Source organism: Dermacentor variabilis, chromosome 9, assembly GCF_050947875.1.
Source record: "Dermacentor variabilis isolate Ectoservices chromosome 9, ASM5094787v1, whole genome shotgun sequence".
Classification (NCBI taxonomy): Eukaryota; Metazoa; Arthropoda; class Arachnida; order Ixodida; family Ixodidae; genus Dermacentor; species Dermacentor variabilis.
The window spans coordinates 87,543,055-87,568,428 of record NC_134576.1 but is presented as its reverse complement, the minus strand read 5'-3'; the positions used below and the strand labels follow the sequence as shown (position 1 = coordinate 87,568,428).

The 25,374-nt window shown below is 46.6% G+C and overlaps 3 protein-coding genes across 4 annotated transcripts in view; 2 read left to right on the top strand and 1 right to left on the bottom strand.

The window, feature by feature from the left end:
- Nucleotides 1-286: 286 nt before the first annotated feature.
- LOC142557067 (T-cell immunomodulatory protein) lies at nt 287-7,086 on the top strand. The gene is made up of 3 exons (XM_075668634.1): nt 287-1,928; nt 2,655-2,912; nt 5,823-7,086. Exons 1-3 carry the CDS (start codon nt 516-518, stop codon nt 5,961-5,963), a joined length of 1,812 nt encoding a protein of 603 aa, XP_075524749.1. The 5' UTR covers nt 287-515; the 3' UTR covers nt 5,964-7,086.
- bug (thioredoxin domain-containing protein bug) lies at nt 6,552-8,845 on the bottom strand. The gene has a single exon (XM_075668635.1). The coding sequence runs from the start codon at nt 8,685-8,687 to the stop codon at nt 7,812-7,814; it is 876 nt and encodes a 291-aa protein (XP_075524750.1). The 5' UTR covers nt 8,688-8,845; the 3' UTR covers nt 6,552-7,811.
- A 1,612-nt stretch (nt 8,846-10,457) lies between these two features.
- The window catches only part of LOC142557066 (uncharacterized), a 74,411-nt gene continuing 59,494 nt past the window's right edge, over nt 10,458-25,374 (top strand). The window contains exons 1-10 of one of the 2 annotated variants that reach the window (XM_075668632.1): nt 10,458-10,850; nt 11,124-11,224; nt 11,875-12,083; nt 16,731-16,816; nt 18,879-18,994; nt 20,658-20,744; nt 21,071-21,185; nt 21,628-21,684; nt 22,784-22,954; nt 23,358-23,542. In XM_075668632.1, coding sequence (XP_075524747.1) covers nt 11,157-11,224; nt 11,875-12,083; nt 16,731-16,816; nt 18,879-18,994; nt 20,658-20,744; nt 21,071-21,185; nt 21,628-21,684; nt 22,784-22,954; nt 23,358-23,542 — 1,094 coding nt within the window. In that variant the 5' untranslated portion in view covers nt 10,458-10,850; nt 11,124-11,156. The remainder of the gene's footprint in view (nt 10,851-11,123; nt 11,225-11,874; nt 12,084-16,730; nt 16,817-18,878; nt 18,995-20,657; nt 20,745-21,070; nt 21,186-21,627; nt 21,685-22,783; nt 22,955-23,357; nt 23,543-25,374) is intronic. The other variant, XM_075668633.1, reaches the window with a different exon arrangement.

Sequence of the window (25,374 nt, the reverse complement as noted above, 5' to 3'; positions counted from 1 at the left end):
CGTTTTTAATTTAGAGGACGTTACATTCATAGAGGTAGTATAACCAATGGTTACGTTAGTGTGTTGTGTTAATATCCACGTCTCACTATAGACTTAAAATACAGATTTTAAAGGCAGTGTTATTGTTGTTTGAATGTGGCGAAAGTAATTTCAAAAGCCGGAAATACCTCGTAAACGTCGGGTTTTGAACACCATCTATCTTGGAAAGGCTGGTGGCGCCATCTATGCAAAACTTTTCATAGTATTCTGAAGTGTTGACTCTGCGTCTGCGATGCATCGGAAACGGAAACGGGATACGCTGTGTTGGTTCCGTAGGCTTTCTTTCTCTATGCCGTGGGTTCCGCGTTTGCTTGCGCGATTTTTGGTAAATATCGTAATTTAATTCTAGTAAGTTATATTCGCCGCGACAATACGACAAAAGACTGCTACCAGTGCTCACGCCACAGCTCGCGTCGCCGTTTCTCATCCCTGTCCGCAGAAATCATGTCGCTCGAAGCGATCGACGCAGAGCTACAATGGTGATGGAAGTCGTGACAGCCGCCAGCGCGATCGCCGTCCTGCTCTCGGCCGTGTTTCTCAAAGAAGCTTCGAGCTTCCGCGACATCACGGCTGAAGTATTCGGCAGCGCCCAACCGAGCGTTCTCGGCGCCTTCGGCGACTTCAACTCGGACAAGCTCACCGATCTCTTCCTCACGTCGAATGATTCCCACAAGCTGGAGATATGGGCCGCCACGGGCGTGAAGCCGTCGTTCGAGAAGTCCGAGGTGCAGTGCACCGTTCCGGGCGTCATCACGGGCATCATGCCGGGCGACTTCGACGGTGACTCCATCATGGACGTGCTGGTAACGTCCAAGGGCAGCGGCGACAAGTCCAACGCCCTCGACGTTCGAATCTTCTGGGGTCGCTTGCGAATGGGCGTGGACTGCGAGAATAGCACGCACATAGCGGGCGTAGGCTGGCAGCCGCTGCTGTTGGACTACAACGGTGACCGGATCGTCGACCTACTGTCCGCGCGAGTGGAAGACCCCAACACGAGGACCGTGTGGATGTTCGGTCCGAGCAGGATTCCGGCGACCGTGGCGCTCGGTGTGGGTGCGAGCGCGCTCTCGAAGCCGCACTCGAATTCCTTCGTGGACCTGAATGACGACATGACCGCCGATCTTATGCTGACCTCCGAGTCCTCCATGGAGGTCTGGTACTGGGTCGGCAACAGTTCGTTCAGCGGTCCGAACAGGCGCGACTACCCGCCTGACGCCGCAGTGAGAGGTCAGTCCCTCTTCGTCGACGTCGACGCAGACGGCGACATGGAGCACGTAATGCCCGTCTGCCTTGGAAGCTCCGACTGTAAGCACTCGGCGATCATGGTGCTCAACGGTAGTAGCCACTGGGTCACCTGGTTCGAGTCGTTTCAAGACGCCGCCAACTACACTTGGAAATTCCATGTTGATGAGGGCCAACCGTCCGATGTCGCGATTCCAGTCGCCTTACGTACAGGGGACGTTGACATGGACGGTTACCCCGACTTCTTGGCGATATTGGAAGGCAAGCCGCCGGGCCAGAAGAAGACAGTCACCCGGGTCACACTCCTGCTCAATGCCCGCTGCCTGAGCTGCCCGTTCGGGCGAAACTTGGTCCCTTACTGGAATTACGGAGCCCTGGCGAACTTTGACTCCGCCAAGCTGGCAGCGTTCTTCGACATCGACGAAGACGGGCACATGGACATCCTGCTGACTAACGGAACCAGGCAGAGTGGCTTTCACACGTACGCGCTTCGCAACCAGTTTAGCGACGATGCGTGCTTTATCAAGGTTTTGGCGGTGAGCGGCCTCTGCTACACCGACTGCCCACAGGGCCACCTGGCCTACGGCACGAATCAACCGGGCCCCCTGGTGCGGTACCGGATCATAACGTCCAGTGGCCACCCGCAGGTGCGTACCTCTTACATTGGTCGGAATGCCAATTTGTGCGATGTGATCCATCTTTGGCAAAGAAAGTGTGCTCACTTTGTTTTGAAGTGTAAATTTGTACAAAACATTTGTTGTCTGAATTATCACCGCTACTGGTGGAATGTGAAACGTGTGCCAAGCTCTCGGGAGTAATTTCTTAGTTAGTATTAACAATAGATACAACATGCTTCAGAAATGTTGTGAAGCAGATCAGCAATGCGTGTAGGAGAGTGCGCTGCTCACACAGGATAAAAAGGGATTCAACAGCTCAAGGCTTGCGCTCGCACCAGCATAGTTAACTTGCTGCAACTGTGTTTTTTTTTTTTTTTGTAAAGAGAAGAGTGATCAACCCAGACACCCACTTACAGTAACAATGCTTGATATTTATGCTGCTTCACTGGCCATTTGCATGCAGTAAAGTTTTTCATGTTAAACAGCTACATGGAGAAAAAAGTAACCCAGAAGTGTAAAAAAAAAATATTCAGATGAGAACAGAGATGAGGGCCAGCTATGAATTGTGATCATTCTTATTGTCCCTTTTTATTTCTTTGCACTGTTTTGTACCACTGAATTCATGTGGTGGTACGTTCATGTAAGTGCCAGAATATTTACCGACATCTCTAGTGCTTGAGCATAGTTGTGTTCTTGTGGTGTGATTTTTGACTCGTATATCTATCTGCCTTTCTTTTTCCTTCTTGCATGCTGCAGGAAAGTTGCAGCAGCCAGCTATACCAGTCTGCACATTACGCGCTGCAGCTGCCTTATTCAGTGTTCGGCCTTGGCCAGTCGCCAAATTTTGTGGACGTTCTGACTGTCGCCTTCGCTAACAACGAGAGCACCGAGCATCCCAGCGTGCACCACCAGTGGACCCAAATCATCCCAAACTCGCAGATGGTGGTCATCCCATATCCGGCAAATGACCCGTCACGCTGGGTCAACAAGCTTTTCGTCACTCCGGGACGACAGGTACGATTTCCTGAAATGAGTGCACATTCCTTTCAGCTTTCCCCCCTCCCATCTCCCGAATTTGAGATGGCATGTCTGAAGTGTGGAGAAATGTCGATAAGGTGCGACTTTACCATTGCTATGAAGAACCGGAGAAACTCTTCAGGCAGATTACAGTGAAGTTAAAATGTAGATTGCACTGCACCTATGAACGGTGGTGCCATCTGTGACCACTACTGTTTCATTGTAGTGGCGACAGATGGTGCCACAACTATATTACACTATATTACACACTATATTACATTGATAGTCTGTGTGAATGCATGTGTGACTGTGCTTATGTGTGCATGTAGCTGATATGTGTTACCTACCAAGGTCAGGGCACCGCTACTTTTTCACGGCGATGCCCACCCGTTACAAAGGGTGAGGCCACTAAATCCAATCCGATCCCATCCAATCTACATATTTCTTTAGTGGTATTGCTGCAGACGTGGCATTAAAATGGACCCATTGTGAAATGCTGTATCTGTGCAAAATTTCAGCCCCAACAGGCAATTGGTTTAGTTCAAGGAGTCATTTATACTTGGAACTCCTGTTTAAATAACACTTGGTAAAACTCAGGCGATGAACAAAGTTTGGGTACTATGTATGCTCAGTGTTTCTGATCATAATTTCAAGTTTGCTAAAATATAGATTTTCCCACAAAAATTACTATAGGGAAATCTGGCATTAATGCCTGGTAGTTCCAATTATGGTGGTTCATTCAACATGGGAATGATGGTTAGTCTATGGATATGGCTAAACTTCGTCCTCCTAGCTTCAGACGACCTTGCACCTTTGAAAATTTTTAATTTTCAACAAAATATCTTTTGAATGCAACAGTCCACTGTTACTATTCATGTGTGCAGAGACTTGTTATGTTCAAGTCTTTAACGACACACGATTGCATGGAGATCTAGAAAAATTAAGCTTAACAAATAATGCAGCAAGAATGTCTGCAGCCACAAACATGAAAAGAAATTCATGTGCTACCATTCATTCTCATAGTAACTGAACATTCAAAGCTCTATAGTTTTAGCGCATCATGAGCACTTCATGAAATCAATTGTGAGCACATCAGAGGGGATTGCAGTCACAATGGGATGCATTGGCCAAGACAATCCAGAAGATATAGACGATTATGCAAGGCATAAGCTTAAGCTTTGAAAGCATTTTTAAAGAGTACTGACTCAAAAATTTTGTGCCCCACTTTCTTGTGCTATTATAGGTAACTGTAGGCTCCGTAATTGTGATAGAAAACAGGGATTTCACAATTAATTACACCACCATTTATGTGAGGAGTTCCAAACGCACATGTAGTGCAGTGCTGCTTCGAACATGAAGGAGACTGTTCACACCATCGAAAGGTGGAGGGAGCAGTTGCGTTGCATCACACACAGCTTGATAGCGTGCCAGTCAGCCCGGTGTGGTGGTTGAAGACCATACAATGACCATGCCGCTGAAAGCTGCCAGTAATGGCCTTCCAATTGTGCGCTTCTCTAGAAGGGATCTCGATCTCCCTACTCTTATCCTGTCGAGTGCCGAGCGGACTTGGCTTTAAGCAGTGTGCGTGTACACATGTCAGTGGTGTCTGGTACCACGAAATTGCCGCATCATGCTTTGGCGACATGAACAGCTTCCCTTTTCATGTCTAAAGCAGTGCTGCACTTCACATGCCTGTTTAACGGGTTGCATTAAAAGGTAACCTAGGTAATTATTTCTTGCATCCAAGCGGAATTGAGCCGGCATAGCTTAGTTACCGGGTCAGCAGCTTTCCAATAAAGAAATAAAAGTGAGATAGTTCTTTTCTGTCAATGCTCTACCTCTGCAATGGTACATTTGATTATTTACTTGTGTACCTGAAAGGGACTCTAAAGGAAAAAAGATCAGTCTAGCTAGATCAACAGATTGTTTGTCTAGAAGTCTATCATTGTTTTCTGTGTGCTAATACAGGAGATTTCCGTTAATTCGACTCCAGTTAATGTGGTTCGGACCGACGCCCATGCATTTCTACGGGCCGTAACTTTCGTTATTTAGATCCTTAAATTGGCCTTCGCCGGACTATGCCAATTTGACCAGTGAGCACACATGCGCCTGACACATATGGTGACCCCATTAGCGACCCCCTTTAGTGGCAGTGTCTGACTTGGCGGAGTTGTTGAGCACACGCCATCTCTTGTCGAAAATGCCTACTTTCGGCCTGGCCTTATAAGGTTTTCAAGCAATAACCGTAGCTCACAATGTGTTATAACGGTATTTACCCTATTCTAACGCGTGCCTTATTTTTTTTTTCTAAAAAATAATCGGGCCGAGAATTGACAGCGGGGTGCAGTCGGACACAAAACCAAAACCACTCTTGCAACGTTTGCGTGCTTTGCCTCATAACACAAATGCACCGCGGCGAAGCTGATTTAGGAACCGTGCGGCGAAGCCAACTGTAGGGGTTCGGCCACCATTGTGCAATAATGTTATTGTTAAAGAACCGGGTGCGCGTTAGATTTCTAATTTGTTTAGGAGCTTTAATGTCATTTATGCGTTAGTTTACTGCTTTGGACACATGGAAAATGGACGCGCGTTTCATTCGAGGGCATGCTAGGATTGGGCAAATACTGCCAAATGAACTGGCAGTGTGCTTTGGTGTTGTTTCTTCATCTTGTTTAATTCGACCCGCCGGATAATTCGATAGATTCAGTCGGTCCCGTTAGGGTCGAATTAACGGAAGTCGACTGTATATAGCTGTATAGAAAATTGCCAACAAATGTCCCGTTGCTGTTTCTCAAAAGCCTTGTCTTTCAGTCTAGCTCGACCTAATATTTTCTTTTACTGTTTAAGTTTGCTCTCACCAGCATTGAATTGTCTGTGTACTAAAATCTGTGGTCGTGCATATTTCAGGTGTTGCTGACATTTGTTGCCCTGGCTGGAACATGCGTCTTCATTGTGCTGATCATCGGAGCCTTGCACTGGCTGGAGAAACGAGAGGACCGTCGTATGAAGCTCCAAGAGGCGCAACAATTCCACTTTGATGCCATGTAGTGCGATCTTTATAACATGTTGTCACGCCAAGTCTTCTCATTGTAAATGAACCTGTGGTGCATCAGCAATAAGACTGCCTTACCTGGCCGCCATTTCGTGCAGCAGCGAAGAAGCATTTGTGATGTAGCTTTGAAGACAGTTTGGTGAATGCTACAGGGCCCAATAGGGCGGGGCCGTACACCTTGGAAGTCCTGTGCTTCACTGGGATAATTGGTGTGTGCCTTCCAATGGGAAGCCTCATTCTTCACGCTTCATGAAGCGGTTGAACTTGTGCTTGAGTGCTGGTGAACATCAGGTACTTCAACAATTCACAGGCCTTGTTTATAGCTGTTGGCCTACTTTTTGTGTCACCATGATTGTAGGACTACTGGCACTTGGTCTGCATAAGTTTTCACAGAATTGAAACCTTGCTACGATTTTTCTTCCAATTACACTTTCTAATGAGAGTTAGATGTTTTATGCACTGGGGTTTTGAGATGTCCAGCATTTTTGTTGTCACCTTGTGAATTTGATATGAAGCACCGAGTAAAGAATGTGTGCGACTGAGTGAGAATTATTTTAAGCACCCTGGTGACAAAGCAAAGTGTATTGTTTTGTCTTTTCACTGGCATTGACTTTCAACAAGTCTTCGTATGCTTGATGCCTTATTATCTTCAAGCAATTACCGTTTTTTAGGAATCCCTACATATTTGCTAGAAACATCTTAGCATGTGTGAAGCCCAGAAGAGGCCTGTCATCCCAGTGCTCTCATGGTCAGCACATTTGCTTTTTCGTTTCTTTAACTGTGTTTTGTTTACAAGGACATTGATGTGGTGCAGAGCAAACCCTTTGAATAATGCGTATCTGTATGTAACATGAATGTGGTAGGAACCTATTTCAATACAACTGTTATAAGCAGGCGATTATGTGCCTTCATAGGCAGCGCTTAAATGCAATGCAAGTTTGAGACTTACTTTCGTATTTATGCAGCACTTTCATATTTATTGCATTAGAGACTTGTGTTACTTCATTTCTAGTCGAACTGTTATCAGAAACTTGCTGTTGGATAAATTTATCGGAACAGCTAATGGTGATCTATTTTCTTGCCTTGTTGGTTATAAAAGCATGTTGTTTGCCCCTCTAAGGTGTTTTTTTTTTATTGCATAGAGACTCATTTTATTGAACAGAACAGCAAAGCGTATAAACAAATAGTCAATCATTTCATCACTAGAGATAAAGCCTGGTCGGGTATTGTCGAAGGTGTCAAGCAAAATGCACACACACAGGCACAGTGCTGCTGCATTTATCTAGGTCGGTAGCCAAAACATCTCATATTTAGCACAAAATTGTTTGTGAAGACTTCATATGGTACATCACAGTCCATGGTTTATTTACACATCACACAATGCGCCTACTCTCACCACACATTTCAGGGGCATCCTCGACAAACGAGCACCTGTGAGCCAGCGCACTAATGATCAGCATTTTCACGTAGGCCTAAATCTTGTCATTGGCAAGATCAGGTACAAATATGCACCTTGACAAATGCACTTTACGGGCAACCGTCTTCTAACCACATAATGGTCAACCGGCACAGAGTTCTATGGTTGGTCTGAACAGCTCGACTTGTAGCATCACCACGTATGGCGTGTCATGGCCGGCAAAATCAGCTTTGCAAGTAAATGGGTGTGGGCTTCTTACCACAGCAGACGTACAAGAAAACGGTGCAAATCTTGCCAGTATCTGAGATCCTCGTCTGACACAAGCTACGTTGACGTCGCACGGGGCAGTATCTCTATGAGCTGCTATCTGACCAAAACAGTCCTGCGAAACTTTGGATGCGTGCGCACTTCTTACAACGTCGCATTCTCAGTCTTGATGCTGGTGCTGCGCTTCCCGCCAAGCGTTCTGGACACTGGCTACCATCCTCTTGCAGAGGCTCGACCGCAGAAAGGCGCCCACGGCACAGACGATGGTGAACAGCCACGCCGAAACGAGCACCCAGTCGGTGTAGTCTAGCGGCTTATCGGCCAGCGGACCGCTGTAGTCTGGGTCTAGCGGCCGACTGGCTTGCATTCCCGTGTGCCTGGTCACGAACGCCATCAAACCTTGCATAGTCACGAACGTGTCGTTGAACTTGGCCACGGCGCGGCCGTTGTGGAAGAGAAGTATACTGGGGACGGCGACGAGGCCGTAGCGCATGTTTATGTGGCTCGACTTGACGACGTCCACGGCGTAGAACTCGAGATCGGGAAAGCCGGCGGGCAGAGCGTTGACGTAAGGCGCAGCGCTGGCGCAAAAATTGCAGTAGGGCGAGTAGAACGTGACGACAATGCAGCGGCCGCTGGTCGAGTTCGTCTTGTTTGGCGCAGGCGAGAGCTCCTGAAGAAGGGCCGTGCCGTTGATCAGCTGCAACGCGTTGAATTCGTCGCTTTCGTTCCTCGACGTGTTACTGGGAAGGCATCGGATCGGATTGGTCGTCGACGACGCGTTGCGGGCGCCAGCAGTTTCCGTGGAGTTGTTGGTGTCGTCGGCGGTGCTGTTCGTTTCCGCGTCCCCTTCGGCGGCGTCGACAGCACCGTGGTCGGCAGGTAGTACACTCTGGGCACCTGGGACTTCTGGTTCATTGACGACCGCGTCTTCGGTGTCTTCACGAGATGTTACGACAATTTCATCAACCTGCTCGCCTTGGCAAGAAAATAACGAAACGAAGAACACGCAGCACCAAAACGACACAGGAGCCATGTTGCTGATGCCAGTGGCGATTGCACTGTTGCCGTGATATCGTTACGAAAGTGTACTTACAGAATAATCGTAACGCGACAACAGAAGCATAAACCATGCGAATGGACACACGTAGTGATAATGTTAATTTTCTGGATAATTGCTTGTTATCGTTACGAGATATTCATTTATAACCTTGATTACGGGCGTCCCCTATATAGGTCTAAATGAAATATTGCGGAACACTTTGACATTTTATCGCGTGTATTTTTTATCGTATCCATGGAACACTCTTTAAAAAAGAGCGTGCATCCTTTGGGGCTTATCTTGTAACTACAATAGTCATCTACCTTGCTTGCGTTTCCTTTCTTGAAAAGTCGACGCTCGATACTTTATTGTCGAGAATGCTATGACACGCTGATAACGCGCAAGCCGTTCGTGACATATGATGACTTTATATGGAAAGGAAATGCGGGCAAGACCGATGGCGATTATCGTTGTGGGACACGATTAACCCCAAAGGGTGTTTTAAGAGTGAAGCATGCAGAGTTTCATGCCTCCTGGCTTCTGACACCGGCTCGAGCACGGTGGATGCTGGTTCGACTCCCTATCGGCATGGCTAAGAGACAATACGCGATTTCCACTGCGAGCAACCCATATATGTGCACTCTTAAAAAAGCTTACACCCTTTGGCCTATCTTTCCCGCAACGATAATCGTCATCTATCTGAATAGCACAAGTACCCGTTACTTCCTAGGTCACGAATGACATGTACTGTAACATGTGGTATAAAGTTTGTAAACAGGGATGAAGTACCTCAGACAGGCTGGCCTTCATCCCTGTTTACAAACTTTATACCACAGTGTGCTATTCCATCTGTCAGCCCCTTTCTTGTTTTTGTACTGTAACATATGTGCCTTATCAGCATGACATAGCATTCTCGACGGGAAAGTAGCGAGCGCAGAGTTTTCAAGAAAGGAAACGCAAGCAAGGCAGATGATGATCACCGTTGTTGAACGAGATATAAGCGCCAGGGGTGCAAATGTTTTTTTTTTTTTTAGAGTGATATAACCAATATAACTTTGAAGCGTGTACAGCTTAGCAATTCAACTGATCTACCAAGCGGCGGTTAATTGTTAATTTTATTATGAATGGCGATCGGTCATTAACCCTCCACTGTATAAATAAGAACGCATAATAGCAGAATTAAATTAGTGTCGTGGTACTTGATAACACATTGGAGTTAGGTTAGCTGGAGCGACTTTGATTACGTCTTCAAAAGAAGCGCCAGGACCAATTTCTTTCAATAACGGAAACCAAAGGGAAACTACGAAGTTCAGAGCAATTCAGAGACGCTGCTTCGGTAGCCGCTTGGGCCTAAAGAAGCGGTGAGCCTAAAGAATCGCCCTTCGCAGAACCGATGTCGCTTACCTAGTGTCGTAAGACAAAAAAAAAAAAGGGCAAAAAGTATGGAGCAGCGCATGAGCAGCGCACGTGCAAAGAGAGCGCGCGTAGCGCTCTGACCTTGAGTCGCGAGACCCATGAAACTCCGATGTCGAAACACCGTCGCTGTTTCTAAGCGAGCGAACTGCGCGGTTTCTTTTCCTTTTGCTATACGTTTAGTGAATAAAAAATGACGAAAACAGACTTGGTCTAACTCGCCAAGATAATGTTATCGTCCACGTTACATGATAAGCTACCGATACATCGTTGGACTTTCGAAATGCTCTTTTATTTCGCGCTACGATCGCCCTCTTCACTATTTGCGTTGCCGCTGCTGCAGTTGGCAGCGTTTCCCAGATGGGACCGTCGAGAGTTGGCAACACTAACAATAACATGGCGGTCAGCTGTTGGAAGTCGAAGAGCAGTGGGTGATTGGAGTAGCGAAAAAACCCGTCCGCGTATCCGCCTAGAAATTGCCGATAAACTTATCCCACTGCGCTAGATGTTGTTCGAAGGACGTGACCGTCCGATACGTCGGGATTCGCATGCTACCGGAGCGTCTGCGACTGACAGTCTGCGACGAAGCTTGTGCCTGGTGCGAGCATGATACTACGGATACCGTGCTTTGTCGATACGGCGCTTCGGGTGATCTCCTCTCAATTGGCTCCCGCGAAAAGGTTTTTCGCACTCTACGCACCCGACTCCAACGGAGCGGTCATCTACCCGCGACATTTTTCTTAGGTAACGTCGTACTCTGTTTTACCGTGAGCAGTTGCGCCTTCGCGTTTTTTCCGTGCAGCTTTGTAGGGCAAACCTCGAACCCCGCCGCGTTTTCTCCAGAAATGCTAAAAAAACCTACTCCGACTTGGAACCGTCGTAAGTGTGTAGGGAGTCTGTTGCCATTCGAGTACTCGCGTGCTTTCGGGCGCGATAAATGTTCCAAGACGTGCGCGCCAGATGAAGCGCTGAAGGCTGTTCGCTAACACCTGCCCCCTTCACCCACGGCGTTTGCAGGTCACTGTGCAGTCTATCGACGAGACAGGCAAGATGTTGTACGTTTTCCTCGTCGATACAGGCAAGATGGTGACCTTTGATATGAACCACGCCGTCGAAAGGTGAGTGTACCAAAGTTTGCATGAGTCAAGGGACATTTGGTTTGCGCGTAACCATAGCAACACAGTGAAATCCTTTGTTCCACGCCTGACGGCTAACGCGAAGATGTTATCGCGTGCGGCGTTCGTTTGTGCATGCCCAAGACATGCTTAGCTTGGGAGGCGTTCTTCTTGGGAGGCGCCCATCAATGTTGTTCACGGTCCGCGCTGTCCGTTGCCTTTTCCTCAATAAACGCTTTCTTCAGACCTCGGCGCGTCTCAACAGCGTCGATTGAACGTGCGCGCCGCGTTTCAAAAGAACGTGTCACCGGCAAAGGCATGATAAACACGCGTGATTTCTCTGACTGGTCGTTGTTGCAGTCAAAAAGCCGTTTATTAACCTTGGGTGTGAGCATAATCGCTTTTCTTACAAGACCCTACTGTTCTTAGTTCTTGTTCATCTCTCGCCAAACATATTTTTTTTCATCAATCGTCCATGTTGATGGTTTAGCTTTAACTTTGTGCATCTGTACACACTACAAGCCTGTCGTGTCCACTGGAGCAGTCGGTAGTACTTTGCTCACTTAATGCTTGTGACTGGTAAAGGCTCGGCAAATTTGGCAGATTTGCTGCACTGTTCTGCTTTCACGACGTCGAACTGTGCGTTTTTGCAGTGTGGAACAACTCAAAGCAGTTATTTCTCAACGGTTCAATGTGCCACCTGAAAAACAAGTGCTGCTCATCAGTGGAGGCGAAAGCCTGCAGCCAGCAGCTTCTGTGGGCAGCTATAGTGCAGGCACGGACACCAGCCCAATCTTCTTCTTCAATAAGGTTTCCATTGAATCGGACTCTCTTGTCAGGTCCAGCGAACTGGTTTCATCAGGTAAGCATGTTTAAAGCGAAGCTTTCTTTGCCTCTTCCTTCGACTTTCCCACTGCTGCTGCTGCTGTGGGCTGCTGTGACTGCTGCTGTTGCGCACACCACATAGGGGAGGTGGTTCAGAGTGGATGACAGACACGAGTAAGAGAGGAAAGGAGATGGGAGAAACTCGTTTTCACCCCACCGCATTGACAGCTGAAATTATCCGTGACTCCCCTCAGAAGCATTTCAGAAACTTCCCTTTCTACTAATCTGCAAGGCCAGAGGGGATGCAGATAGAACTGGAGGGAGGAGAAGGAGAGGGAGGAGAAGAGGGAGCTCCCATATAAGAGAGGTGACGTGAGAAGGCAAGGAAACCCCACTACTATATGACAGCGGTTGGGGGAAAACAGGATAAGCTTAAGTTCAAGGTATGGTACAGTACGGTGCTGCTATTACTGGAAAATAAATGCCATGCAAATATGTCACGCGGGCAACCTACGCAGGGCATGTAGAAGCAGAGCCGCATTAATTAAAGCGCACTGCAGGGTCCAGGGGACAATACTGAAGCGGTCGACCGTCAAATTAACACTTCTATGCCTGCCGCATTAGCTTTGCGGCTATGGCATTGCTGCAGGTCGTGGATTTGATTCCATTCGCAGCAGCAGCATTTCGACAGGGGCAAAATAGAAAATGCACGTGCACTTAGATTTTGGGACACGTCAAAGAACATCACGGTGTCAAAATTAATCCGTAGTCCGCCACTACGGCGCACCTCATAATTCGAGTGTGGTTTTGGCACCTACAGCCCCATAATTCCATTCAAGTTTAATACTTCTGCCACAATGCGATGTGCCACGTGAGAAAATGACAACGCTCAACCCTCTCAGAGGTTATAAAATATGGCGCACAACAATGCCTCAAGCAAACACCTCTCCCTGTTTGTTCTGTGTACTATTCAGACAAACAGCAGTGGTGCATGCAAGGTAATGTTTAACATCAACTCGCCGCTCTCGTGTTGCCTAAACGTTGAAGAAATTAAGCTTTGGTCGTAAACATCACTGCTAATTATCAATCAAAGCATCCAACACGGAAAGCTTCACTTACATCAATTCTCACAGTGCATGGGATCTACATAATTTTTCTCTCCTTGGAAAAAGTAGACTAGAAAAGACATTAAATGAGTACCTCTTCGCAGGGTGCACTCTGTTGATTGAATTTCTCATTCACAACTTGATTATAGGCCCTATGCACCACCACCCTACCACATGGGTTTGCTTGCTTAAACTGGTTTGTGCCTTATAAGTGTGCTAAAATATCTGTGCGCTTGTCAATGTTGGGCAGAAGTTTTCTAATATGTTGTTGCCTGTTTCTATCAGATGGCTGGGCAACAAGTTCCATATTTTATTAACTTCCTTTGTCTTCGCAATTTTGTATGTTAAAGGAAGCCAGGATGGTGGTTATGATGTTGAAGGATATAAATGGTGTCAGTGGCATCCTTTACTAGATTTACTTGATCATTTGTTTTCGCATTTGAGCAGTGGTTCCGGTAGTACAAGGATGCCATGAAGAAATGGTTCTCAAAGCCAACCCTATGTTCGTCATGCTTAAAAAAGTTTTTCTTCTGAAGGAGCATTTTGCTTCAAGCTAGTTTTATTTCTTCAATGGAGATTTGCCTGAAAAGTATCACGCAGGGCGTTAACGTGAACCTAACAGAAGTGTGTTGAGCTTGCTTGTTAGCCGGAGTCAGCCTGCCGAGTTCGTGTAAACGCTGCTGGTCGGGCTGAGGTAGCCCGACTGCAGGGGTAGGTTACCCAGCCTGACCTGTTTGCAGCTTGCATTCGAACGCGGACTTGTAGGGCCAGCCAGTGCCGGGACTTGAGTGTGACCACTGATAAGTCGACGTTTTATGCGCTAGCAGTGGCACTGGTGTCAGAACAAGGCAAAGAGAAGCACTGTGTAGTGAAACCTTGTAACGATAAGAGGCACGAAAAAGAGCTATTTGCAGGCAGCATGGGAACCGGAAGCCCTCTTCGAACCTGCCGTGGTTGCTCAGTGGCTGCGGTGTTTGGCTGCATAGCACGAGGTTGCGGGATCGAATCCCGGCCACGGCGGCCACATTTCGATGGAGGCGAAATGCGAAAACACCCGTGTATTTAGATTTAGGTGCACGTTAAGGAACCTCACGTGGTCGAAATTTTCGGAGTCCTTCACGACGGTGTGCCTCATAATCAGAAAGTGGTTTTGGCACGTAAAACCCCATAATTTAAGCCCTCTTCGAATGTGTTTGTGTCTCAGCTTGACGCTGCATGCTGCCGTTGTCCAGACCCGCCAGAAGCGAGTACACGTAAATGGGGTCATGTCAGGTTGGGTTCATGTAAATATAGCCATACACACACATTTTAAGCAGCTAGATATCATCAGCATCTTGTGCCTTGCCACTTCCGTGATGTTAGCAGATACAGCAGCAATCCTGGAGAAAACGGCACATGGTTTAATTTACAAGTGCATACCTGCAATTTTCCCAAATTTTATGTGAAGTTTATGAATTTGGGCTCATTCTGCGATTTTATTAATGGTGTGTCATTTTATACAAAAAGTTAAATTCTTTTTGCAAAACAGTTTTAAAGGGCCCCTCACCAGGTCTGGCCATTGTGAGCTGACAAGGGCAGAGCATACATTGCGCGATAATGATTGTATCTGCAAATTGCATTGCTACGTGCTGCGGAAAGACCTGAAATTTCAAACTGAATGCCTTTTCCCTTCTCCTCGCGGCCGCTGCACTCCAACCAGAGGGTGTCGTACACGTGCTAGTGCGCCTACTTACACGTGTTTGCACTGTGACGTCGCTCATGACACGTGGCCACGTGTCACGTGGTCACGTGGCGACACGTGGCCTAGAGAATTATTCAAGGCAACATCTGTTATTTCTGTAATACGTTGCTTGAATAGACGAATTAAAGCTTAGAGAAATAGTAAAACACGCAAACCGAATGTCTGCGTGTTCTTGTTTTACTTTGCACCGCAGCAAGAGAGATCTACTTCCGTTTCATCTGCTTGTTTCCATGTTGTGCAGACACCGAAACTATGTCATTTTCTTCCATGTTCCAGTGCGGTATCGTGCTCTGTGATCCGCTTGTGTCTGCCTCAGTATTTGTGTAGCACTGACTTATACCGCTGGTCAGGTGTCCTTGTGCATAGCACGCAAAATTGTGCGTTGCGCTTAACGAGACAATCGCAACAGCTCGTGCGCGATGCCATCAGTGGAAGTGTGCCGCGCTGCAAAAAAAGCGAGGAGAAAAAAAAAGAAATGAAGGCGGGGGCCCATGACATATGCGTCGCGCGATCCTCGAGGTCCAATATGGGAGAACGCGGGGAAGGGATTTTGCTTGCGGAGGCTGATAGGCCAAGTGAAGAGAGTGTCTCACTGAGCAGTGGAGTTCGCCGCCTGAGATCATGGGTTCACGGCACTGAAATATTTCTATCTCTGCTATTAATGAACTGATTTGAAAAATTTTTGCGGCAGAACGCTCTATAGAGGGCATGTAACAACTTCCAGTGTATAACCAAAATTTACGATGGGACCTGGTGAGAGGCCTTTTAAAGTCATTAAATGATGTGATGGGACAGAATTGCACAAATCAAATCATGCAATAAAGAAATTGTGATGGTATTGCACCACCTTCTTGGTGACAGCGAAGGATGCCATGTACCATAGAAGTACTTGCTTCGAATTTCGAGTTTGATACTTTCAAGTTTATCCACTCTAAGCTCCTCATGCAGGCAAGATCTGCAGCAGCAAAGTTGCTGAAAAAGTTGCTGTGATCTAAGAAGAGTGTTTGGCTTGTCAGTGATGGCTGTCCTAAGTTTGTTGCTACTTAGGTGCTGTGTCTAAAGTTACATAATTGCTAATAAGTGTGTATGTGTGCTACGAAAGGTTAGTGCTTAGGACATAATCTTTAAAATGCGTGCTTTCTCTCTATCTGTGGAATTTTTACTAATTTCAAAGTTCACAGATTGACAGGTATGCAAATATTCACCACAATCCGTGCTCGTAGACGACACTGGTAGAGAGGAGCAAAGGGAGAGAGGCCTTGGAACCCGGCTCTTGGCTCACGAGGCAGGCATTTGTTTAGGGAAGCATTGATGATGGGCAGTAAAGGTTGTAGGGTCAGTTTATTGACCTGCAGTATAGTGGCAGGTACCTGCTCCGTGCGGTAAGGAACGCTGCCAAGTTGCACTCGGTGTGCTGTGAACAAAAGTGACAGAGTGGAATAGCCAGGTGTGTTTATATTTAGGAGAGTTCTTGAAATGTGATTTGGTTAAACTTGCCACTGATAAGAATAGTGACACAAAGGGCTGGGCCACTCGTGCTCTTTGACAGGTATGCAGGGAAAGCTAACATTTTATCTAGTATCAGGCTGGCACTAGATAGCACTAAGGCAGAAAAGTGCAGCGAGTTGACGTAATCACAAGTGAACGCACTTGCTCAAGCTATGGCCTGTAACCTTCTGTCCTCATTTACATGAAGGCGCTCGCAGATTTCGTTTGGTCGTACGTGGTGTAATTCAAGAAGCAAATTATGTCTTGCAGGCCCGAAAAGTTGGGAGCGTGCATGATAAACTGGCCGGCGTAATCATTGGTGGCATTCCTTGTGCTCTTTTTTTTCCAGACCAGGACATGTCACTTGAGCTGGAAGCGGTGGTTGACATGCCACCTTCATTCAACACCGTGGTTACAAGGACACAGCTTGCTCAGGTGACAAGGAGCTGCCACTTGCAGCACTCCTGCTTATCCATATTGTGGCACGGATGTTTTCGCTTTACTTTGTTGTATCGTTTTTATGTTTTATAGCATGAGTTCCTTGTCACCTGCACACATCGGTGTGATTGGTGTGTCCTAGAAGCTGTGCGTTTGTCACTATGTCTGAGGTCGTTTTCTAACTCGAGGCTTCCAGCTCGTGCACATTCCTTCACAAATGTTCGCCGTGCTATGGACAGGTCATTGGGAAGTTTCTGTGTCATGCACACAACACCAACTTTATAAACAGGAACACATGAGTGCGTGGCCTGTGTTCCCTATTGGTTTGTTATGGCGTTGCTAGCAGGCAATTAAAGGGGCCTTTAAACACTTTTCTAGCGACCGTTTTTCGGGTTGCATAGACTGACGGTTGGAGATATAACTGCAACAAGAATGGCAGCGATAGGGTTGTGCTGTAAGAACACAAAAACACGGCCAACCAAATTTTTTCGTTTACTTCTTTATAATTGCAAAATGTTGTATCCATGCTCGTTATATCGAGTTTTGACTGTACTAATGATATAACATCTAGGAACATGCAGTTCACAGTGGAATGCATTATGCAACCGCGCAAACGGCAACAGACAAAGAAGGAAACACACAGGATAAGCGCTTGTCCTGTGTTTCCTTCTTCGTCTGTTGTTGTTTGTGCGGTTATGTAATGCATTCCAATATCGACCACCAACTAGCCGCCCGCCTCTCCCTGTTTAATACAGTCGCCCACCGTTTATTCGGACCTCACGGGGACTGCGGAAATGTCCGAATAAACAGGTGTCCGAAAAAGCAGAAGAAAGAAAAAAAAAAATGAAATCCTTTATTTCCACGCGCTTATTCGGGCTCAGCAGTAGGCTTGAAGAAATCGTGAATGTGCCGTTGCACGCTGTTCCGTTTACGCGCAGTCAGATAAGCCTGAATCTCGGAGAGGGTCGTACGGTCACTGTTACTGCAGGCTCCACATGCGACGGCAGCGTAGCACGTTGTGCGTCATCTTCCGACTCGGAGTCATCGTCCGGCGGTGCAGCAGAAACCTGACGAATGATCTCGCCGTCGTTGAGTTCTGCGCATGTCAGTACTGCAGTGCCAGCACCTGTGAAACTTTCAAATGAGACGGTGTCCGGAATCGCAATGCAACCACTGCGCAGGTCTCGGCAGAACATTTTCCGCGTCAGTAGGGAGCACATCGGAAGGTGACAAATCTTAGGCCTCCCGCCACCCGCTTGCCGGCATTCCCCAGCGAAGTCTGCGCGGGCACTGTTGGCGCCATTAGACACTTGACGCGATGTTTCCTACGCCGCGTTGGATCACCGAAACCTCGACACAACACACAAAGCAAACACCACCGTGCCGACACCAGTCGCACAAACGAAAAACGTAGCCTGCAGCGTCATGCCCGAAGAAACAAATCAGTTGCTGGATTGTCTTGACATGGCTTACTAAGCTGAAACTGGAACTGCTGTAGAGCCCTTGGTAGAGCCACTCTATCGAACCAGGCAGAAACGATGATGATGAGCGGGCATTTTCAGTCGCGCCACTTCGTGGGGCAGCAAGGAGGCTCTGTTCAAAACAAAAATCGCGTTCAGCAAGTCGAACTATGCGCCGGTCATAGTCGGTACATGATGCTCTCGATCAAGTTGGCTTAAGGAGTGTCCGAAAAATCAGACGAGAGGTTGCAACGTGTCCGAACTTTCAGCAGTTGTTATATATTATGGTCTATGGGGGGAATGGCGGTGCCACGAAGCAGACCGAATTATCGGGCATGTCCGAATTTTTGGAGTCCGGAAAGTCGGTCGGCGACTGTAAATGCATTTCTTAGGCATGCAGTACATAGGCAACTTAGGGAGAACGATCGTTAAACTGCTTTCCACATTGAATCCCTCATTAGTACTGACCGCATTTCACGTGCTTTGGTTTCATTTCGGAGTACTGCAAGAAATGTTTTTTTATTGTAGAGGCATGTTTGGAAAAGTATGGCTAGGTTTACGTCAGTGCCGCAACATGCTTTTTTTTTTTGGCCCCACAGGAATTTTGTGAACGTGCTCGGATGGAAGTGAGAACCTCCGAACTTCTTGTCCATGAACAGCACCTGCAGCAGCAGGGCTGGGCTGCTGTGGTTGCCAACCTTGAAGACATGACGGCGTGAGTCAATCTTGGAGTTTGCTATAAATTAAACTTTATTTAACAAAGTCAGCAGAGTCAGTATTTCATTATATCAAAGTTTCGTTATGTTGAAATTAGACCTTTTATGCCAGTAAGTACAGTTGCCGAGGCATTTTGCTTGCATTCAAGGGTCCACAAGATTTCCTGGATGATCAAGCAATTGGAAAAAGCAAATTTGAATTTAAAAAAATCATTTTGTTAAATTTGAGAGCCAGTGGCAAAAGATTCGGTTTCATGCTGTCTTGACAATATCTTCACATTGGTGGTACAAAGTGAGGCCTATGATGCTTTCGTGGCAACTCTGCCCCCGTGGCTGATAGCGTTGCCTGCAGTGGAATGACGCTATCACGAGAAGCTCGGGCAAAGATGGCCGAATGCTTCGTCTTCTTCTCGCTTTAGCCCATCTCCGAAACATTGAACATGTGGGATCCGCAGCACTAAACACGCGGTAAGGTGGAACACACAAAGTCACCGCCATCTCGGTTCACCCAGCTTTTGCACTCGCGGCAGATTACCTCCAATATAGGGTGCACAGTTTGCGTGTGCACTGAACCGCGCTGACAGCCATGCACAACCAACCCCCGAGCTAAAGGAAGAGAGACACGCGCCAACTTGCCCTTCTCACCCTCCCCTCCCCCAAGCGGGTGCTTGATCACGTTACGACACACTCAGTCCCCTCCCTTCACCCTTTCCCCCTGCTCACGTGAGTAAATTGCACTCGTCAAGCCACCGTACTTCTTGGCTCACCCTTGTACACTTTCTCTCGCGCCCAAAGCATACAGCACGTTAGCCACGATAGGATCTTATCACACTTGGACTTTATACAGAAAATGCTTGGTGGCAATCACTTTCTGTTGCGGGGCGCGCATGTTGGTAGGTGCGTTCGCAAGCAGCTGCATGGCTGCTAGGTCCCTTGTAAGCAAAGAAAGGCGCTAGACGCGTGCAGTCGAGAAGAGTAGCTGCCCGTTGGTCTCGTGTAAAATGCCGGCGGCGCTCGGTTTCCTATTGTGGCACCAGAAAATCTCTTCCCGGGTTGTCGCACACTGCATTCACGGCTGTCGCCACCAACCCTATTGCGATAAACATCTTTCTCTATCTGTTTCGCAGTGCATAGGGCATAGTGTCATTGAAAGCTTACTGCGCACTTTTCATAGGCGATAACCCAAATGTGCCACCGTTCCCTGCTGTAAGCGGTGCAAAGTCAGTGTCATGTTTTGCTCTGGTGTCATTGTATTCCGGCATTGCCTACCAGCTTGATCTGGTTTCCCGTTGCCGTCTTAAAACATTATTCGACAGGAAAGTGACTATGTGCATCTTGGATCAGGGGTGAAATTTGGTAACAACATTAAAGAAATTTCAGATATAGTAAGGTGCAGCTTGCTCCAAATGGGACCCTGAAAACAGTGATAACCTGGTGAAAAAATAGTCACCTGGACCAAATAGTCCTGCCTGGACCAAAGCATGACAGAAACAGAATGAACACATTATGCAAAGCTTCCACCATGGGCAAATGTGTCTTGTTTGGTAGACATTGTCTTAAAAATTTGCATTTACATTGATTTTAGTTTAAGCAGTAATGTCAAGGATGTTTTTTTTTTCTCTGAAGTTACCTATTGCTGCTTCTCACTACTTTGTTCTTCAGGAGTCTGAGGAACAATGCAGGAGTCATTGAACAGGAGTTGACAGAGTTCCTTCGAAGTCACCAGCAGCACACGGAGCTGCTTGAGAGGTAATTCTCATTTTTTTATCATTTTTTTTTGTTTGGCGAATCCCCCATTGGGAAACAAGTCATACTTTCAGGATTATTGCTGATCCTTGGAAACCCTTCAAAACTCCTGGGCATTGAAATGTTCTCTTTCAGTACCTTGGAAACCCTAAAATTTCGTTAGAGCTTAAAAATACTCTTCCTAAAATAATGTGCATCAAAGCATGAAAAATTGACCTTACCCCTCAATTAAATATAGAAGTAGAACACAATGCAAACAAGGGAGATTAATATTGAGTGCAGAAAATTATCTAATATTCACGTTGCTGTTCGGTTTCTCATCTGTGCAGTTTGGACGAAGATATTGTACTCCTGGGAAAGATTCCTGTTCTTCCGGCACTGCTTTCTTCCGTGCATCAGGATGAACAGAAGGGCATGATGTTGCTAGACTGGATCAACTCCACGGTGAGGAAATTTGGTCTTGGGAGTAAGCAGTGTCCATTGGCAGATGCGGCGTCGCTCCTAATTTCTCACTGCATGACCTCCTGACTTATTGACATTGGCATAACTTGAAAGAACTAAAGGCCAACAGAAAAAACAGGAGGCAGGGGCACTGCTCACTCCAGCTTGTAAGTCATGGCAGCATTGCGTGAGGGCGTCGTATTTTGAAGCGCTGTTACAGCCCTTTCCGAACTAGACATGCAGAACATTTGTAATGCCAAAGTGCGCCAACAGAAGTTGAAACACTGGTAGCCATTTTGTTTTTGATACATGACTGCTGACAGTTGTGTGCTCTCCACAAATGCTGTTTAAGCTGCCATAGCTGGTATTGGTGCTATCGCACACACAGACACACACGCGCACCCACACACACACAAACTCTTGCTCTTTCATTTTGTTGTTACAGGACAGCAAAAGCAGTCTGAAGGATATGGCCGACCAGTGCAAGGCATGCCTGAAGCAGGTGGGTGTTATATCGGAATACAATATGTTAGCAAGTATGTTAATTTGTAGAATGTGCTTGGTGCAGCCTTTTCTAAGGCGTGAGAGGGAGATTTCTTTTCGGTTGGTTCTGTTTGCTTTTGCTAATATTAACCATTCGGTTGCTGGTTTCTTTTTTTCATAGTTCAAGAAATTCAGTTTAAGTAATACATCAGCAGGCTTTAAGTTCAAATGGTATTTATTGGTGAGATGTTTGTGATCTGAATTTTTATATCTGAAATCTAAGCAAAAAGTTAACTTCTGCTAATTATATGTTTGAATGAAAATAATTACTGTTCCTCGGGCAACATGACCTCTTTTGCAGCTGTCATTGTCAGTATCAAAGTTCACTGAAGCAGAATTGAAAAGACGTTTTTTTAACATTTTTTTTACACCATTGAGAAAAAAACAATATCTTCTTTGTTGCTGATCTGCTGTGTCGGAAAGTGATAGATGGGAGCAACGAGAGATGTGTTGACGGTTATTATGGCACTAGCAGGACATGCGGCCATGTGCTTCGAGCATGTTGAGATCAATCTGTTTATGTATGGACGGCAAATCTTTCACATTGGCTGCATGCTATGCGTCACCAGCGCCAGGAATGGAGTTTTGAAACTGTGAATACTATCAGTCAAGCAAAAATTATGCAGCTCTGTTTCGTGTAGGATTGGGGTAGGTGAGCGGGGAGGCCTTGACGGGCAGCAGGGGTGACCATGCAAGGAAGCAGACTAAGCAGGCTGCCTCAATGTAGTTCTGCAATTGTGGGTCAATGCACATTTCAGCACCGCCTTCAGGCTGATCCAAAAGCCTGTGGCTGCACCTTCCAACTCGCCTTCATATTAGGCTCAAGCCTGGCCTGGACCAGTAGGCTTTTGCACTGGATGGCATGGCTGTATACAAAGCCCGACTTTCCAGTCCGACAGTGATGTTGTGCAGTGAAGTTGTGTGCCACAGCAGATGTTTACTTCGAGTGACAGTACATGAGCCATGGCTATTTGCACCACACATACTACCACACTATCTATCACTGCAGCTACTTCACTTGTTGGGCTGAAACTGGAAAAATTTTTATGTGCATGCAGCTTGTTGCGGAAGGCCTGGAGAAGTGCCGCACGGAGGTGCAGAAGGTGATGGAGATGGTGAGCAACCCACGCATGCTGGAAATTCGCGGTGTCGAGGAGTGGCTGTACAACCTCGACGAGCTCATGGCCAGAGCGCGCAAGCTCGAGCAGGACCAACAGGAGCACCTGCAGGTTGGTGAAGTTCTCCCCTGAGGGAGCGTACAAAGAAGCTGCATCTACTTCTTAATGCATATAAAACTCCGCTTTAAAGGGCGCATACGATGAACTGACAGTGGCTGAATCAGCGTGGTGGTCTCGCAACCCGGAGGTTGGTGGTTCGAATCCACAGCCCGACAAGCAATTTTTGTTTTCATGCTGCTTGACTTTTTTCGTATGGCAACACCGCCACCGCCACGAGTGAGGCAATACAAGCCTCACTTGAAAAGTAGCTTTTCAAGGACAAATGGGGTGGGTTGGGTTCATTATGCAAGTGACTATGGTATTTGAAATAACCATTTTTGCTCTCATCAGATTTTGTTTAACCGTGTGCTAAACTTTGCAATACTTTTTGTCTCCACCCCACCACACTGCACAGTCCTTCGTGCAAAACCAGTCGAGCTTCTCCCGCCTCAAGGATCCCAGCGTCCTGCCTGACTTGAGTGAGAGCCACGTGAAGCAGCTCAAAATTATGCTGCAAAACCATGAGGGTCTGCGTGACATTCGGCGCCGCTGCGTCTCAGCGAAAGATCACCTCTCGAAAAACCTCAAGGAACGGCTGCGGTAAGGGCTTGAACCTTCCTTTTCTTCGTGTGCTTGAATGGAAAACTGAGGCACTAAGCTTGCCTCGCTCAAGAGTAAATGGCAATTAAATGAAGCATGTGAACAAGGAGGACGTAATCACTGACTTGATTTTTCGGACAGGGGCAGAGCAAATACATTATACGGATTTATGGAAAATGTGCAGGTATTATAGGGCAGCTCGAAAAAATGAAAATGAAGTATTTGGATTGGATATTAGGATCAGGCTCATTCTTTTTTTTCCCCACACCTTCACTAGAGAAAATTCACGTAATAAAGTTTGTCTATATTGTGCTTTTTTGAAATGAAATTTTGTGTTGGTCAAGGCTCTGGGTACGGTACGTCTTGCGCTTGCGACCTTGATCCCGCGATGCTGTCAGTCTAGGCTGTATTGTGCAAATTCACTGGGTGCTTTGTGCCCAGGTGAGCTTTAGCCATTCCATCCAGTAAGTGGACACAAAACTATAAAACTTTTAACATTTGTGGTGCTTGTTGGATGATGGCCTACAGACCCAAGCTTCCTTCTATATATACAGCAGTCAGTCTAATGCATGTACACTATCTTACACCCAGTTTCCAAATTTGTTTATGGGCACATCCTGCCCACTGGTCGTAACCACAGCTGCTTCATCAAGTGTCAGCAACCGAAATGGCTGTTTTGTGCCGGGTTGAAGAAATGCAGCATTGTATAGCACTTGGAAAGCCAAGGAATTGCCTCAACAACGAAAAGGGGGGGCACTGGCTTACACGGGCGACACCTTAAGATTGCAGCCATTTAGTATGCAGCTGCCATGTTTGTGACATCGGACACGTGGATCAGTCCGAAAAATTAAGTGACGCACACTGTGGTGTCCAAAGTTTCAGTTGCCATTGTACATTGGTTCTATGGAGTAAGTGCCAGTACTTTGAGGAAGTTCAGCTTACAGAGCACGTCCAAAAAATTGGTTGGCGATTGTTTAGGTACCTCAGCATGCGTCTGTTGTTTATTTTTGTCTTTGTTTACACGCTTGTTTGGAAGTCTAGAATTGGGTTGTATCAACTTACCCAAAGCCACACACTATATCGCAGACGTTGCAAGCCAAGTGGCACTTGTGGAACATTTAGCCACCGTGGACCTCTTAAAGTGCACGCAAGCCATTCAGGAACCTCTCTTGAGAACTTTCTGTTGAAGCAAAAGGCCACATGTCAAAAGAAGTTTCAAGCTAGTCGGAACACCTGTAAAGAGGCGCTAAAGAGCAACATTAAGTCAGTTTGGACTGTTGAATTACGCTTTCAGAAGTCTACTTGCATTTATCTTGTGGAAAGGGTTGATTACTAGCGCAGGTAAAAGATGCGCAAGCGCCTCTTTCTTTGAATTTTGTGGTGAAACTTTGTGCCGTGTGTCAGTGGGACATGGGCATGGATTTCAAGTTTTCTTTTGCTTGGGTTGTCTTTGCATAGAAATAGTTCTTAAAACTTGCCAGGTTGAGTTTTCAGTCCCTTGGGGATGCATCATGTCCTTCTTTTATCAATAAACGATTAACCCGTCCCAAGCACGCACTATCAAAATTGAAGTTGTCTCGGAAGTTAGTGGCTTAGAGTTGGCTTATAGTTGAGGAATGAGTGCCGAGAGAATGGAAGCACAGTTAAAGACTGCAGAGAACTAAGTGGTGTGATGCACAAGATGGGGTCTGTTAGCTGACTCAAGACGGAGGTAATTGGAGAACACTGAGAGAGGCATTTATCTTGTATTGGACATAAATAGGCTGATGAGGGTAAACTTGGCTTTGTTTAGTATCCGTATTTTGAGTCTCTCTAATGCCAAATTTATACAC

Coding starts and splice junctions, on each gene's coding strand:
- bug (XM_075668635.1), bottom strand. CDS start 8,687: ATGGCTCCTGTGTCGTTTTGGTGCTGCGTGTTCTTCGTTTCGTTATTT.
- LOC142557067 (XM_075668634.1), top strand. CDS start 516: ATGGTGATGGAAGTCGTGACAGCCGCCAGCGCGATCGCCGTCCTGCTC. Junction 1,929..2,654: donor CGTCCAGTGGCCACCCGCAG/GTGCGTACCTCT, acceptor TGCATGCTGCAG/GAAAGTTGCAGCAGCCAGCT. Junction 2,913..5,822: donor TCGTCACTCCGGGACGACAG/GTACGATTTCCT, acceptor TGCATATTTCAG/GTGTTGCTGACATTTGTTGC.